The 14540-nt window shown below is 39.7% G+C and overlaps 2 protein-coding genes across 6 annotated transcripts in view; both read left to right on the forward strand.

Annotated features, from left to right (window-relative positions):
* The window catches only part of PIP5K1B (phosphatidylinositol-4-phosphate 5-kinase type 1 beta), a 360505-nt gene that overhangs the window by 65019 nt on the left and 280946 nt on the right, over nt 1-14540 (forward strand). The window contains exon 1 of one of the 5 annotated variants that reach the window (XM_073228623.1): nt 13674-13858. The exons of the other annotated variants lie outside the window; for them this stretch is intronic. The gene's annotated coding sequence lies outside the window, so the exon portion shown is untranslated. Of the gene's footprint in view, nt 1-13673; nt 13859-14540 lie in introns of those variants that run through there. 5 annotated transcript variants of the gene reach the window in all.
* PABIR1 (PP2A Aalpha (PPP2R1A) and B55A (PPP2R2A) interacting phosphatase regulator 1) lies at nt 2501-6122 on the forward strand. Its single transcript, XM_017653651.3, has one exon. The coding sequence runs from the start codon at nt 2630-2632 to the stop codon at nt 3479-3481; it is 852 nt and encodes a 283-aa protein (XP_017509140.1). The 5' UTR covers nt 2501-2629; the 3' UTR covers nt 3482-6122.

Consider the following 14540-nt stretch of genomic DNA (forward strand, 5'->3'; position numbering starts at 1 on the left):
ATTTTTCCACCTCACTCCATCCCTGATCTGCCTGGCTGGTCCTAAAGTACAGCTGTTATTGTGTCATTCCTCTTGTCAAAAACCTTCAATGGATCTCTGGTGCCTCACATGTTAAATACAAGTACTTCTGCCTAGCATTTACAGCTCCAATTCTCTCATTCCAACTTCCATGTCCAACTTTTTCCCCATTACTATTCTTCTCCATATACTTCATGTGTTGGCCAATTCACTATTATCATGCTGCCACTTCTATGTAAAATGACATCTCTCTATTAAAATCATGCCTGTTTTCAAATCCTGTCTCAAACACTGTGGCCTTCACAAAGCTGCTAGCAATTTGTAAGTGGTTTCTCCCACAAAATGTCATCATTGCACTTGCAGGAGGCAACATTTGTATCCAGGCTCTGGAGTCAGGGAGCCCAGGTCCTGTGACTTCCTGCCATCCTGGGGATATTCCTTAATCTCACATCTCAGTTTCTCCTGCAAGGTGAAACAGTAATGCCTACCTCACAGGCTTGGTGTGAGGAGTAAATGAGGTTCTATATGTGAAGCACTTTGAATAGTGCCTAGCACTTGGAAAGCTTAAATCAGTTTCTATATATAGGCATGAATAATCAACATTATTTTATCATAAGGACCTATATTTTACAAGGATTTCAAATCAAAAGCAGTCTGAGATACAGTAGAAGGAGACATGGGGTAGGAACCTAGACACCTGAATTCTAGTACTGGTTCCCACAACGAAACAAGCTGTGTGATGCTGAATTATGTCACTCAGCTTCTCTGACTCTTACGTTCTTCAACTGCAAAAAGAGGGGGATGAACAAAAATCACAGTTTTCTTTCATTTTAAATAGCCAAATGGACTCTAATAGCCACCTTCAACTCAAATCAACCACAATAGAACTGCTCATTTCTTCTTCTAAATGCACTCCTTCCTTATCTAAGTAAATGATACTACCATCTACCCAGTTTATGTAAAAAGCCCATGAGTTGCCTTTCAGTGATCTATTTCTGTCACCACCTAAATCTAACCATCTGTAAATCCTACTGATTCTACTTCCCACTGTTACAACCTTAGCCAATAGTCTTGTCTGTACTGTTGTCAGGGGTTCCTAATCTGTCTTTATGCCTCCACCCTTGCACTCTTTCAGCCTGCTTTCCACAGAGCCAAAGTGATATTTTAAAACCTAAACTAAATAGTATCTGTTTCCTGCTTAAAACTTCCCGGTGGCTTTTCATTATACCTAGAATGAGATCCAGATCCCTTTCCCTCCCTCTACGCTCCCACCCCCAGCCCCCCATACCAATCTCCTTATGCTTCAGCCTCTTCTTTTCCTGCTACCTCACTAAACTCACGTCTGCCTTGGGCCTTAACACTTAACTATCATTTGTGCTTGGAATATTCATCCCCAGATATCAACATGACTTGCTGTTGTCATTTAGATCTCAGCGCTAATTGTCCCTCCCTTCTGTTGGCAGTGCTCTTTCACACCACCCATTTTATTTTTTCCTAAGGCTTCAGCTCTCTGAAAATAGCTTGCTTATTTATTTCATTTCCCCCCAGTAGAAATTGAATGTCCTCATATTAAGTATCATTTCCTAGCACAATGCCTGGCACATAGTAGGTATGCTGAAGAAACTTGACTACATGAATAAATTCAAACCTGTTTTTTGAGATATCAAAGATTGTATTACCTGAGCCAAGTATTGTGGTTTTACTTTGGAAGGGGGGGAACCTTCATTTAATCCGTCATACTGAATGAACATTATTGAACATAAATGCTTGAGCTGGAAATACGACTGTAAATAATGATAACAATTTCAGGTTGGTATTTTCCCTCAACTAGTTCTCAAACTTACCATTTTTCCACCTCCTCTCATAGCACCAATTTAGTGCAAATTACTACCCTCTGTGGTTTAGAGGATTTCCTCCTCTGTTCTTTTACTTGTAGGTTCTAATCTTCCAATAATCTATTCTCCAGACTGCAGCCAATATGTTTTTCAGTCGCTTGTAAACCCAAGCTTGAAAACCTTCAGTTTTCATTGTTCTCAGGATAAAGACCAGACACTGCCCTTGTCCATCACCTCACATCTCGCCAGCCCTCACTATCCACCCCAGGCCACACACTGCACCCCGCCTGCTACCTGGCTGGTAGCCCTAGATTCCCGCCTTCTGGACAGTTCTACACGTACCCACTTTGCCGCTTTGCATTTTAGTTGATTGTCTCCTCCTCGGGGAAGCCCTCCCTGGTTAGGCCAAGCCTCACTCTCCATCATACGGCCCCATTTCACCGTGGGCCTCACTTTCAGAACTCTTTATAAATATACATTCCTGATTATGGCAACCTCATTAACGTGAGCTTGCGCTCAATAGCTATTTGCGGAAGGAACCTACAGACCAGCCACTCAACCACTCCTCGCCCCTCCCTCTAGCGGAGCGGCGCAGCTATTATGCGTTAGGCAGGCGCCGCGAAGAGAGAGATCTCAGGGCGCCTGCGCAAAGGGGTACGCATGCGCAAAGAGACAACTCCGCTGACAGATTGGCGGCGGCGGCGGCCCTGACCCTGGGCTGCAGGGAATGGGAGTTCTCGGTCTCTGAGCACCGCCCCCGCCTCCCTGCCCCCGACATGGCCCAGGAGAAGATGGAGCTAGACTTGGAGCTGCCTCCGGGTACGGGTGGGAGCCCGGCGGAGGGCGGCGGCGGGGGCCTCAGGAGGTCTAACAGCGCCCCCCTGATCCACGGCCTCAGTGACACTTCGCCGGTGTTCCAGGCCGAGGCGCCGAGCGCCAGGCGGAACAGCACAACGTTCCCGAACCGCCACGGCTTGCTGCTACCGGCCTCCCCCGTCCGCATGCACAGTAGCCGATTGCACCAGATCAAACAGGAGGAGGGGATGGACTTGATCAACAGAGAGACGGTCCACGAGCGCGAGGTGCAGAACGCAATGCAGATAAGCCACTCCTGGGAGGAAAGTTTCAGCTTGAGTGACAACGATGTGGAGAAATCCGCCTCCCCGAAGCGCATCGATTTCATTCCGGTGTCACCAGCACCATCACCCACCCGGGGAATTGGGAAGCAGTGTTTTTCGCCATCCTTACAAAGTTTTGTGAGTAGCAATGGATTGCCTCCAAGCCCTATTCCAAGCCCAACGACCCGATTTACTACCCGGAGAAGCCAGAGTCCCATCAATTGCATTAGACCAAGTGTTCTCGGACCACTGAAAAGAAAATGTGAAATGGAAACTGAGTATCAGCCAAAGAGATTTTTCCAGGGCATCACCAACATGCTTTCTTCTGATGTTGCACAGCTGTCAGATCCTGGTGTGTGTGTATCTTCTGATACCCTTGATGGAAACAGCAGCAGTGCCGGATCTTCCTGTAACTCACCAGCGAAAGTCAGTACTACCACCGACTCTCCTGTGTCGCCTGCCCAAGTGGCCTCTCCTTTTATTCCAGTAGATGAACTTTCATCTAAGTGATTTCACCCACCCATCCTGAGACTCGGTATTTTTTTTTTTTTTTTGCAATGGAGAGAAATCAGTTGGAACAGGCACTGAACTTTGTCGATTAATTTGAGGCTATTTCCTATATGACCCTTTTCCTTTTTTGGAATTTCCTGAAATGTTTTGTTTTAGAGAACTTTTATGTCAGGTTTGTGCGGATGTCCTTGAATTCAGTGTAGTAATATTTTCAGACGTTTTTCCAATAAGTGTGTTGAAGCATACATCTTTATGCTGCTAATATGTCTAAATACATATGTTAACCCTTGATTTTTTTAAATAATTGAGAGCTCTATTTATTTATGGGATTATTAAGTTCTGATGCAGATACAAATGTTGAATTTATCAGCATAGTAAACTGGTGTTTTAAAATTCCATACTTCATACCCACACTAATTTTTAGTTATTTTCAGTGATTCCTAATTTTATTTGATGAAGAACAATGACTTGCCTATTTACAGCTATTTTTTAAAATGTTAGTTATATCAATCCAGTGGTTGTATGTTTTACCCAGGAATCCTTGGATATTTAAATTTCTGGGTACAGAAGTGGATGGGAGGGGGAATGACAGAACAAAATATAAATGTTTGCAACAAATCTTTTAAAATTAAATATATAGAAGTAAACATTTAAGAAAAACATTTTTAATGAAATTGTAATAGTTCTAATAGTTGTACTTACACTCTAATAAGTATATAGCTACTATACAGAAAATTTAAAAAAGAAAAAATTTTTTAACCAGAAAGTGCATTCTCTTGGGTATAATCCTAAAGTGAAATGGGACAGTGCCTTGCAGTCTTAGCCCACTATACATAGGCTGAGGCCAGGTTCTTTGTACCACTGCAAACTTAAAAGTTTTTCAAATGTATAAAATGTGTGGGAAGCCTTGTTGAACTTCGGCAGAACACCAGGCAGATAAAACTCTCTCAGTCATTGATATGCTTTAAAATCCATTCGTGCCTCAGTGAGAATCCTTGCCAATGAGGAGCCAGAGCAGCTTTTGGCTGCTTTTCTGCTGTGCTCATCTGTCACCTTCCTGGTTTTCCCTGGCTCAGGAAGGAAGTAACTGTTTCCTTGCCAACAGGTCCTTCCTCTCCACCTCCCACCAAACTAGGGCATCATCAGTTAAACAAAGGTACAGTGTGACTTGGATTTCTGACAGCAAGCAGCAACAGGACTGTGTAATTATTTCAGGAACCTCTGTGGTTAAAGCTATAGCTGGAGTTGACTGCCTTGGGGATGTCAACTAATTAAGGGTCAATGACTTGCAAGAGAAAATCAGTGGAGAGTCACATAGGTAAATCATTATTTAACTTTGATTTTGTTAAAGGTAGAATTGTAAAATGTTCTTTGCCTTTTACAACTAAGACAAAATACGAAAATATTTAATAACTGTTTTTTTATATTATGCTTCCTTATTATGCCTCTTACATCTTCCTTTACTAAGTAGATTGATAGCTATGGATAGACAGAAGAATGGCAGACAAAAGGGGAAGGGGAAAAATACAAAAGACTGAAATCAAGACCAAGACAAAAGCTCCGGTCTACTTTTTTAAGTTTTTGCCTACAGAGACTTTAACCTTATGTGGAATTTTTATAACTATGAGAATAAATGGAACTGGTCAACTTTAACAGTTGCCTCAAGAATTCAGTGAAATTATATCAAGGGTAAAATTGTGTCCATAGGCTTAAAATTCTCTATTCTGAGCAATAGTGTTCGTGTACTCCAGTTCTTTCCTTATTCCTCAAATTCAAACCTGTATATGCAACTTACTGCTTCCAGAGGTACTTCACCTCAGTATCTCCAAAACATAATTAATTATCTTCTCATCGAACCTGTTCCTGAATTACCTAAATTGATGTCATCACTATCTAATTTTCTCAACCAGAAACCAGGGGAAGCATCTTTGATTTTCCCCTTTCCCTATCTGTCACATCCAACTTAATCACTAAGTCCTGTCTACTTCTGAAAAGAATCTCAAATCTGTGTCTCTGTTGACCCTGAGTTATCCAGCCTAAGTGATCTCCCAGTCTATTTTCTTCCCCTCCTTTTGGCCCAGTCTTCATATTGCCTTTAATGTGATCTTTCTAAAATGTAAACTTCATTGTTTTCACCCTTCTGCGTAAGAACTTTATGTGCTTTCCCCATTTTTTTACAATACAGGGAATACTTTCTTTAGCTTAATGTATAATAAAGTCCTTCATGAACTGGCCATACTCTAAAACTGTGTTAATCCTCTGCTCATTCTATCTTAATAGACATTCTTCCTCCTCTGCAAATGCTAGGCTACTTGATACTCTTTAAATATGCCATGTACTGTCTTGTGTTTGTATGTTTGAGTAGATTGTTCCTTCTTCCTAAAATGCCATTCCTATCCTTTTCATCCAAGCAAATGCTTTTTTTATTGCATGTAAATTTAACTATGAAATAATGTATACGTGCTGGTTATAAAAATATTCAAATAATGCAGATATCTATACAGTGAAAAGTGAAAGTCTGCCTTTTACTATGTAAAATTCATTCTCATGGGTAATATCTGTTACTAATTTGGTATATATTGTAACAAGATGTTTTACTTTGCATTCCCATGTATATATGTATATAAATTCAGGAAACCAATGTGTCATTGACATCTCTCTTCCTTTCTTTCCCCTGTAGCTAATCATTCACCCAGTCTTACTGATTTTATCTTCCAGAATCTATCTACTCATTTTCATCTCTACTGCCACCCTGATCCAGCTGCCATCATTTCCCTCTTAGGCTTCTGAAGTAGCCTCCTAATTCCCAGTTGTGCCCATCACACTGTGGTCGGCTACCCACTTATTCTCCATACAACAGAGTAATCCTTTTAAAATTGAAAATCTGATCCTTCCCTCTCCCAGCTTATAGCTTTTCATTTGCTTCTGTTCTTATGGTATACCAAAATATATTATTCCTGTCCTAGGAAGCCCTATGGGATCTGGCCCTTGTCTCTCCCTCCCCGACTCCCTTGTTTTCTGTGCCTCACCCTCACTGGCTTGCTTGCTTCTTGTTAAATACAGCACATTCTCTCCTATTTTAGGTCCCTTTGCCAGATCCTTTTCCGAGAAGACTAGTGAAATCTTTGCTTCTGTGAGCTTATTTTTCTATATGGGTGGTAACTTTTAAATCCCGTGAGGCTCCAAGAGTTTTTATAGACAATTTACATTATCATATTGTTCATAAGTCGATTGTACAGTAGAATGTAAGGACTAAGCTCATGTAAGAATTATCTTTCAAAAGACAAAATTTAAAGATATTAGTATTACTAATACTATATTACTAGTCTATAAAGTTTGTGCTGGAAGTCCCAAAGCACATACCAACATTTAAAGTACCATTTGTCGTATATGACAAACCTCTGCAGTATATTTTCCTTTTAATGTTTGTTAAAAACACAGTGTAAGTTGAAAAACAATGATCGCAAAACTTGTGGCTGCTGGATGTCAGAACTTGTAAGCATACTTTAAAAAGTGATTATAATCAAGAGTAACCTGTATCAAGTTAAGCTTCTAGTGGTTCACATTTATTAGCTCAGGCCAGTTACATACCCATCAAAGTAGGACTCAGAGGAAAATAGGATTGAGAATATTTTATCCTATAGACATATTTATGGATAAGTAGGAAAAGTCTGAAGATCCAAGAGAGGTGGGAGATAAGAACAGTTGCAAGAACAAACCAAAGAAGATGCTGTAACCTACATTTCCTGGGTGGCATCCAAGAATAAAAGGAGTCGGCACTGGGGAGAGGAGGTCAGGAAGCTTTTCTTTTTTTCCCTTTGAAACAGGAAGGACAGTGAAAAGGCTAAGAAAATGTTGAATCGGTTTCCTATATCAGGAGTTTAGGGGTGTGGAGGAAGGAATATGAAAAGTAGAAAGATCTGTACCTGATTGCTTCTATTCCCCAATTATTGAGAAGGCTAGGAAAATTGAAGGCAGGGCAGAAGTCAGTTTGGAGGCTTGAGTGAAATAAAGATTTAACATTGCCTCAATGGAAATCTGTAAAGGTGTGATTTTGAGAGTGAGTTAGGTTTATTAGGCCACAATGGATGCCAGGTTTCAGTAGGATGGCAGGTGCGAAAGAACTGGATTGGATTGACCTAGGTTTAGGAATTGGTTACGTTGATAGTAGGTAAAGTCCAGTGTGCGAAGTAATTAAGGACTGTGCAGAAAATGTAGTTGAATGATTGGCCAAGGCCTTGAGGCTGGTAAGAGAAGTCAGCAGTGGGTGATGGGCCAGGCCACATTTTTCAAGGTCTTCCAGTCAGCCATGACAAAGTATACAGAGAATGTGATTTCACTGAAACTCTTGCTTTAGCAGTTTTGCCCATATTTTTCATGGCTAATTTTGTTAAATCAGCACTCTACTTAGTTGATTAAAAAAATTTTTTGAGTCAGTGAGCAGCTGTAGCCAAGACAGTTCTTTATGGCTTCCCTAACTTGCCATCCAAGCAAAACATTTTCTTAAGAGATGAAATGACCCTTCTATTAAAACTTACGTATATAAAGTACTTGCTATGTATCTGGCATTGTTCTAGGTACTAAATAAATGTGTCATTTCATTTCATCTTTATCACTACCATCTGAGATAAGTGCTATTATTATCCCCATTTTATAAATGAATAAATGGAGGCACAAAGAGGTTAAATAACTTGCTCAGGATTCTTAAACTGGAACATAGCATTATTGTAGTGGTTAAGAACTCAGACTGTGTGTGGAACCAGGTGGCTGTGGCAAGGATTAAGCAGGTCAGTATATGTGAAGTCCTTACAGCAATACTGGACAGTTTCATTAGAGGTGTCGGCTGTCATTATCATTGGACTGCGAGTGGTGGTTGTCATTGTTGATCACCATGGACTTGCTAAGGCATCTCATCCTTGACTGATGAAACCCTTACTTTCACACTCAGTATACTCTACCCTTCAAGGCAGCCTGTCCTTTTGGTTGAGTGCTGAGGTGAGCTCGATTGTTTTCCATGTTGGAGAGTCTTACACTGAGCAGACATTACCCCCTATAACTTCCACCATTGAATTCAAGTGCAGCTCTGAAAATGCAGAACAAGCCTTATCTTTCTGTTTTAGGTGATTGCCCTAATAAGTTTCTCATCATTTTACAGGTCAGCAACTGATCACTCTGTAATTACCACTCTCTGGTTCTGGATCTAAGAAATCTTGAGCAGTCTTTTCAGTGCTCTCTCTGTGAAATAGGCTGTCATTGCTTGGCAGCCAAGATTTTCACAGGATTTTGATGCCTTCAAGACCGTTTGCCTTCCCCAGTGGGAAAACAAGAGATGGCCTAATAACACAAGCCATTGCCAATGCTAATAATAATTAGCACTAATATTCATTGAGAACTCAATATGGGGCTAGATACAATTGTCAGTGCTTTGTGTGTATGAGTTTATTTAATCCTCATTACAGCCTGCGGAGGTAGGTGCTATCATTATTCCCATTTACCAGGTAAGAAAACCAATTGCATTTTCTCAAATCTCTATTGCTTTCTAGTTCTTTTCCCTTTTAAATTTAGGGCCTTTAAGTTTTTCCTTTATGAACAACAGACTTTTTTCCTTATTTGAGAAAAAGTCTATTTTTAGCTAGTGCTGCCACTTATATTTTGAATCAAATATACTTATTAAAAATGATGGCTTTAGGCATTATTTTAGAGGAAGCTGTCAGGAGGATTGTTTCCTTTAGTAATAGGTTAAAAAAATTAAATTGGTATAGAAGGAAATTATGGTGTACATATCTCTTAACTGATTTGCTGTTTTAAATAAGAAATCCCCAAACCACACATTTTAGATTATTTATTGTTTTCTCTTTAAAAAATATATATGCTTTGTTATATTTGAATTATACAGTATTCTTGGTTGTCCTTAGATTATCTTTCCTAGGGAAACAAAACCAAGATCATTTTGACCCTGCCCATCCCACAAAAGAAAAAAACAATGAAGTTAAAAATGTATCAAAAAGAAGTGTCTTGGGAAAAAAAGAAAAGATCCAAAATCTTTTATTACTTAAATAACAACAAGCCTTCCTTCTTTCTCTGTAAGAAACTCTCCCCAGGGAGTAGAGATTTAAATTCAGAACAATCGAGCAATTCCTGAGATACTTCATTATATATAATTTTTTTAACTTGATAGAAAAAATCACTTCACTGTTGAGTGAAGGTATCCAGAAAGAAAAACTTTCTTTTGAAGACATTTTAAAATTGGTGCTTAGCCTCCAAATTTCACAGTGTCATGTCCGTATGTTAGACATTTTGAAACAAACCATTGAAAACCACAATTTGTTCCAACTGGTCAACACCATTTTTAGAAATTCAATAAATATTTAAAAATCACAAGTGACCTTTAATTTCTATATGTGGCTTGTTTGTGAAAGTAATTTTATAATAGTGTTTGGCCAGATAATATCAATTATTTGAGTCCTGTGTGTGTAGAACCGGATGTATGTATACATTCCATGCACACACACACATACCTGATCTTTATAAGCCTTGCTCTGTGTGCTTGGAAGCATATTTAGCTTTCTTCCCAGGGTAGATTTCCTCTCATTTTCACCACCTTGATTTTCTTAGGTAGGTTGGACTTTGTAGATCACAGCTCCCCCCACCCCCGTCATATATAGATACCATTGGTGCAAATGTTTTATGCTTTGATTTTTCATCCCCTTTCCAAATTCCAAGTTCTATCCTAAAAGAGAAATAGGTATTGTTCTCATACCTAAGCTCTCTTTGTGCCTGATACCTATTTCTCCTTTTTGAACTTCTGGAATAAATACTTTGGGAGATGTGAAAATCACTCATTAAATTCTAAGGCAGTGTGACTGAAACTAGGAAACAAATAACCTATTGCTTTTATTTATCCGCAAAAGTTCAGTTTTGTATCAATGCCAAGGATAGTTCTGGTACTTTTCCAACTGCCTACAGTGATCTTCCAAACCAAACTCACATCTAGTGCTTGGTTACCAAGTCGTGTTGTGAAAGAAGACAATTGAGAAAGATTTTCTGTGTCCTCAGAAAGTAAAATGCTTGGTTGAGGTAACCATTCCTGTGATTCAGGCAATCCCTCCCCGTTGCTTTAACGACAAAGAACTGTTCTACTGTTGCACTGCCAGGAGGATCACCGGAACTCCAGAGTGACAAGTAGCTATTGAGTGTTGGTATCTTTTGGAAAGAAAAACTATGAGCTATTCGGGAGGGAATGGGAGTGGGGAGGCCATGGTTGTTGGATCAGGTATTTTTCTAGAGGTGAGCCCTTTCTTCAACTATCAGTGTGAACTCCCTGTTGAGTAAAGAGTAACATTGATGGTTTTCTTTGTGAAGATTTGTTTACTCTTTATTGCACTTCATTTGGGATTTGGAGTTGAATCAGGATGTATAAGAATTTCTTCAAGAAGCTTTCCTTTTCTCTTTGAATCTTACGAAAATATAGCAAATAATAATAATGATGATAATCATCAGATTGCTTTGAGTCAAGTGTTAACAATTCTTGGAGCTCTTTATCTTACTGATTTATCCTAGGTTTCTAACTCTGAATTAACATTCCATACTTATTTAGTCTTTCTCAAGGCCCCTTTTTACCACTCTACATGCTACCAGATATTTCTAAAATGCAAACCTGAAAGGCAACTTTAATGGCTACCCCTTAAGTTCAGGATTAAATCAAATCATACAGTATGAGTGAAAGAAGACCTTGCTACCTCCACATACCCCTGAATCCCAGAACTGTAGTCACACTGAGCTGCCCAAGGTTCTCCATGGCTTCTTGCTTCTATATACTGGCTGTGCCCTAACAAGCTGTGTCCTCTGCTTAGAATGGCTCTTCCTCCCTTCTTCCTCTGCCAACCTTCTTTCCTTAACTATTTAAAAACTTAGCCCAAGGGGTATGTCTTCTGGAAAGCCCCTCCTGCTGGCCCCTGCCTCTCCAGTCCTGGCCAGTTACATGCCTTTCTTCAGTGGTCCTGTTAGGCCCAGAGCTTCCCTCTATAAAGGCAGTTAACATACTGAATTGGTTTCATATGGTTTCTTGTCTCTTTGTCCCCATCTGAAAACAAAGCCTCAGCCTTATACTTCTGTCTTTAATACTCTTGCAAAGCACATTATAGTTGCTCCAATTTACAATGAGTGGATGATTAATGGATGAACAAATGGCCCAGACTATTTATTAAGAGAAAAAATATAGTATGATTCTTAGCAAAACAAATCCAGTCATATGGCTGGGCTCTTCATAGTTTGCTAAGAGACTCAAAATTCATTTATTAAGCAATTTTTATTTGAGCAACTATTTTGTGCCTCATACTGGCTAGTCTCTTAAAAGACATCTTAGGTAGAAGAAAGACTCCTGCCCTTGTAAAGCACATATTCTACTTACATGCTAACAGGCTAGAGGGAGGTATATCAATAAACATAATATATAAGTAAATTACATAATATATAGAGTGAGGAGCAGTAAGAACGTCAGGGTAACTGGGGCAGAGTTTCTAAAGGGACAAATAGTTGGAGGGGTCTTAGATGACCAGGAACAGGGATGGTTGTAAACACAGATGACATAGGGTTTTGTGTGCCATTGAAGGATGCTGACTTTGATTATGAGAGGTGGAGAGCCATTGCAGGGTTTTGAGCATAGAAGAGGTATGATCTGTTTAGGTCTTCAAAGGAACGCTATTGCTATGCTGACAATGGACTATGAGGGGCAGGGTGGAAGCAGGGGGACCAATTAGGAGGCTTTCCAGCCATCCAAGTAAGAGAAGATGGCTTTAATGAAGGTGGTAGCAGTGGAGGTGTGGAGAAGTGGCTAAATTCTAGATATATTTTTGACATAGAGCCAACAGGCTTTGCCAACAGATTTAAGGTGGGCATGAGAGGGAAAAGTTAAAGATGATTCTGAGGTTTGAGGCCTGAGCAACTGGAGGGTTGAAGTCACCATCAACTGAGATGTGGAAATATGTAAGTGAAACAGATTTTTGGGGGGTGGAAATGGAGGGCGTTAGTTCAGTTTTGGATATGAAGTAAATGATCCTTACTAGACATTCAAATGGAGATGTCAGATAAGCAGTTAGATATCTGGAGTTCAAGGAAGAGGGCTGGGCTGGAAATATATAATTGGGAGTTATCTGCCTGTGGATGGTATTTAAAGTCAAGAGAATACATGAGATCACAAAGGGTCACATCAATGTGTGTCAAGAATAAAAGAATAAGAACTAACTGAACCTAAGAGGTCAGGAAAAGGACACTTGAGAAGGAGCAACTAGGGAAGTAGGAAATCCAAGAGAGTGGTGAGTGGTGTCTAGAAACTAGGTTAAGAAAATGTGTGAAAGAGGATGGAGATCAAGTGTGTCAATGCCAGCTGATCTACAATAGAATGACTGACATCTTTGAGAGCTAGGTTTAGTAGTGGGTAAGCTATGGGTCACTCTGGTGAGAGTAATTTCATTGGAGCAGTCGGGTAGCAGCCACATTAGGTTTAAGACAGACTAGGATGATCAGAATTGGAGATAGCCAGATGGTTGAAGAAAGAGATTGGGTTCTTTTAGATCCCCAAGAATAAAGAGGAGCTTAAGTTAAAAATCATCCACCTTCTCTTTTTACTGGTGCATTATTATTAAGCATTTCACAAGAAATATCCCTTTGCATATATATGATTATAGTTTGGCTGAAAAAAACAAAGCTAAATGAAACTGTTTTCTTTCATTTTTTTGGCATTATTGCAAGGGGAGGAATCTTTAAGTAAATGTTTTTACTCTAAACATGATAAACCATTAAAGCTAAAGGCTTGCCAATACACTTCCTTCATGAATTTGTCTGATTCATTTTATTCCCTTGTCACCTATTTTCTTGATGGCTTTTTTCCACTTATAAATAGAAATTTAGTTCCACACCCATGACACAATTATTTCTGCAAGTTTGACCCAGTTTCTTAACCCAGAGACATTTTCCTCCTCAATGAGTACTGTGATTTTGTTTTAAGTAGTTCACTGTCCTCCTAGGTTTTATTTGGGGACTTTTTTTTCCTCCTTATTCCTTTTCAGAATTCTTGCTGAATGGTGGGAGAGGAGAGCACCAGTAATGATAAGAAAGAAAGAATGTTTTTCTCACTCTGAATTGCTCAGATTTCATTTTAATCAGAAAATATTATTAAGTTCACTCTTGTGGATTGGGCAGTCTGTCCCACTCCTTCATAGAAGAGAATTCAGGGACATCCAGTCCATATTTGTAACCAAGTGGGAAGATTGCCTCCTCTTGGAATGACTTCTCTGCCCTGATACTGCATTTCTCTTTCAAGACTCCAATCAAGTACTGTTCACTTCATGGAACTTCCTCGGCTTCTCCTGGCTCTAGGTAGTCTTGGTTTCCTCTGAATCACTGTGCTACCTACTTTGTTGTGTGTGTGTGTGTGTGTGTGTGAAGTGTGTGGGACATGGAGGGGCTACCTACTTTGTTGTGTGTGTCTGTGTGTGTGTGTGTGTGTGTGTGAAGTGTGTGGGACATGGAGGGGCTACCTACTTTGTTGTGTGTGTCTGTGTGTGTGTGTGTGTGTGTGTGTGTGTGTGTGTGTGTGTGAAGTGTGTGGGACATGGAGGGGTAATGTAATGGTTAAAAGTGAGGACTCTGCAGATGGGTAGAACTGCATTCCAGACCTAGCCTCCCCACTTCCCAGCTTTATGATTTTAGGCAAATCATCTCATCTTTGGTGTGCCTTGGTCTTTTCACCTATTAAATGGGAGTCATTCCTACCTCAAAATTAGTAGAAATTAGGATAAAGCATATGAAATTATCAGAAAACTGCTAACTTGAATAAGTGGAAACCTGAAGAATACACATAATATATGGAATGATCCTCAGTCTTCATGGGAGATTTCCTGAAAGAAAAGGATAGTGGCTTATGTATTTTTCCTAATACCAATTCTTATCAACAGAAAGAACTCAGTAAGTATTTGTTAATGATGATAGATGGTGCTGGGAAACATGGAAAGTTTGCTCATGGAAAACTGTGATATGCATGTTATTCTGTATTTATTAT

This window comes from Manis javanica, chromosome 2 (assembly GCF_040802235.1).
Source record: "Manis javanica isolate MJ-LG chromosome 2, MJ_LKY, whole genome shotgun sequence".
NCBI classification, from domain to species: Eukaryota; Metazoa; Chordata; class Mammalia; order Pholidota; family Manidae; genus Manis; species Manis javanica.

What these genes read in the sequence shown, in the direction of transcription:
- PABIR1 (XM_017653651.3), top strand. Translation starts at nt 2,630, where the DNA reads ATGGCCCAGGAGAAGATGGAGCTAGACTTGGAGCTGCCTCCGGGTACG.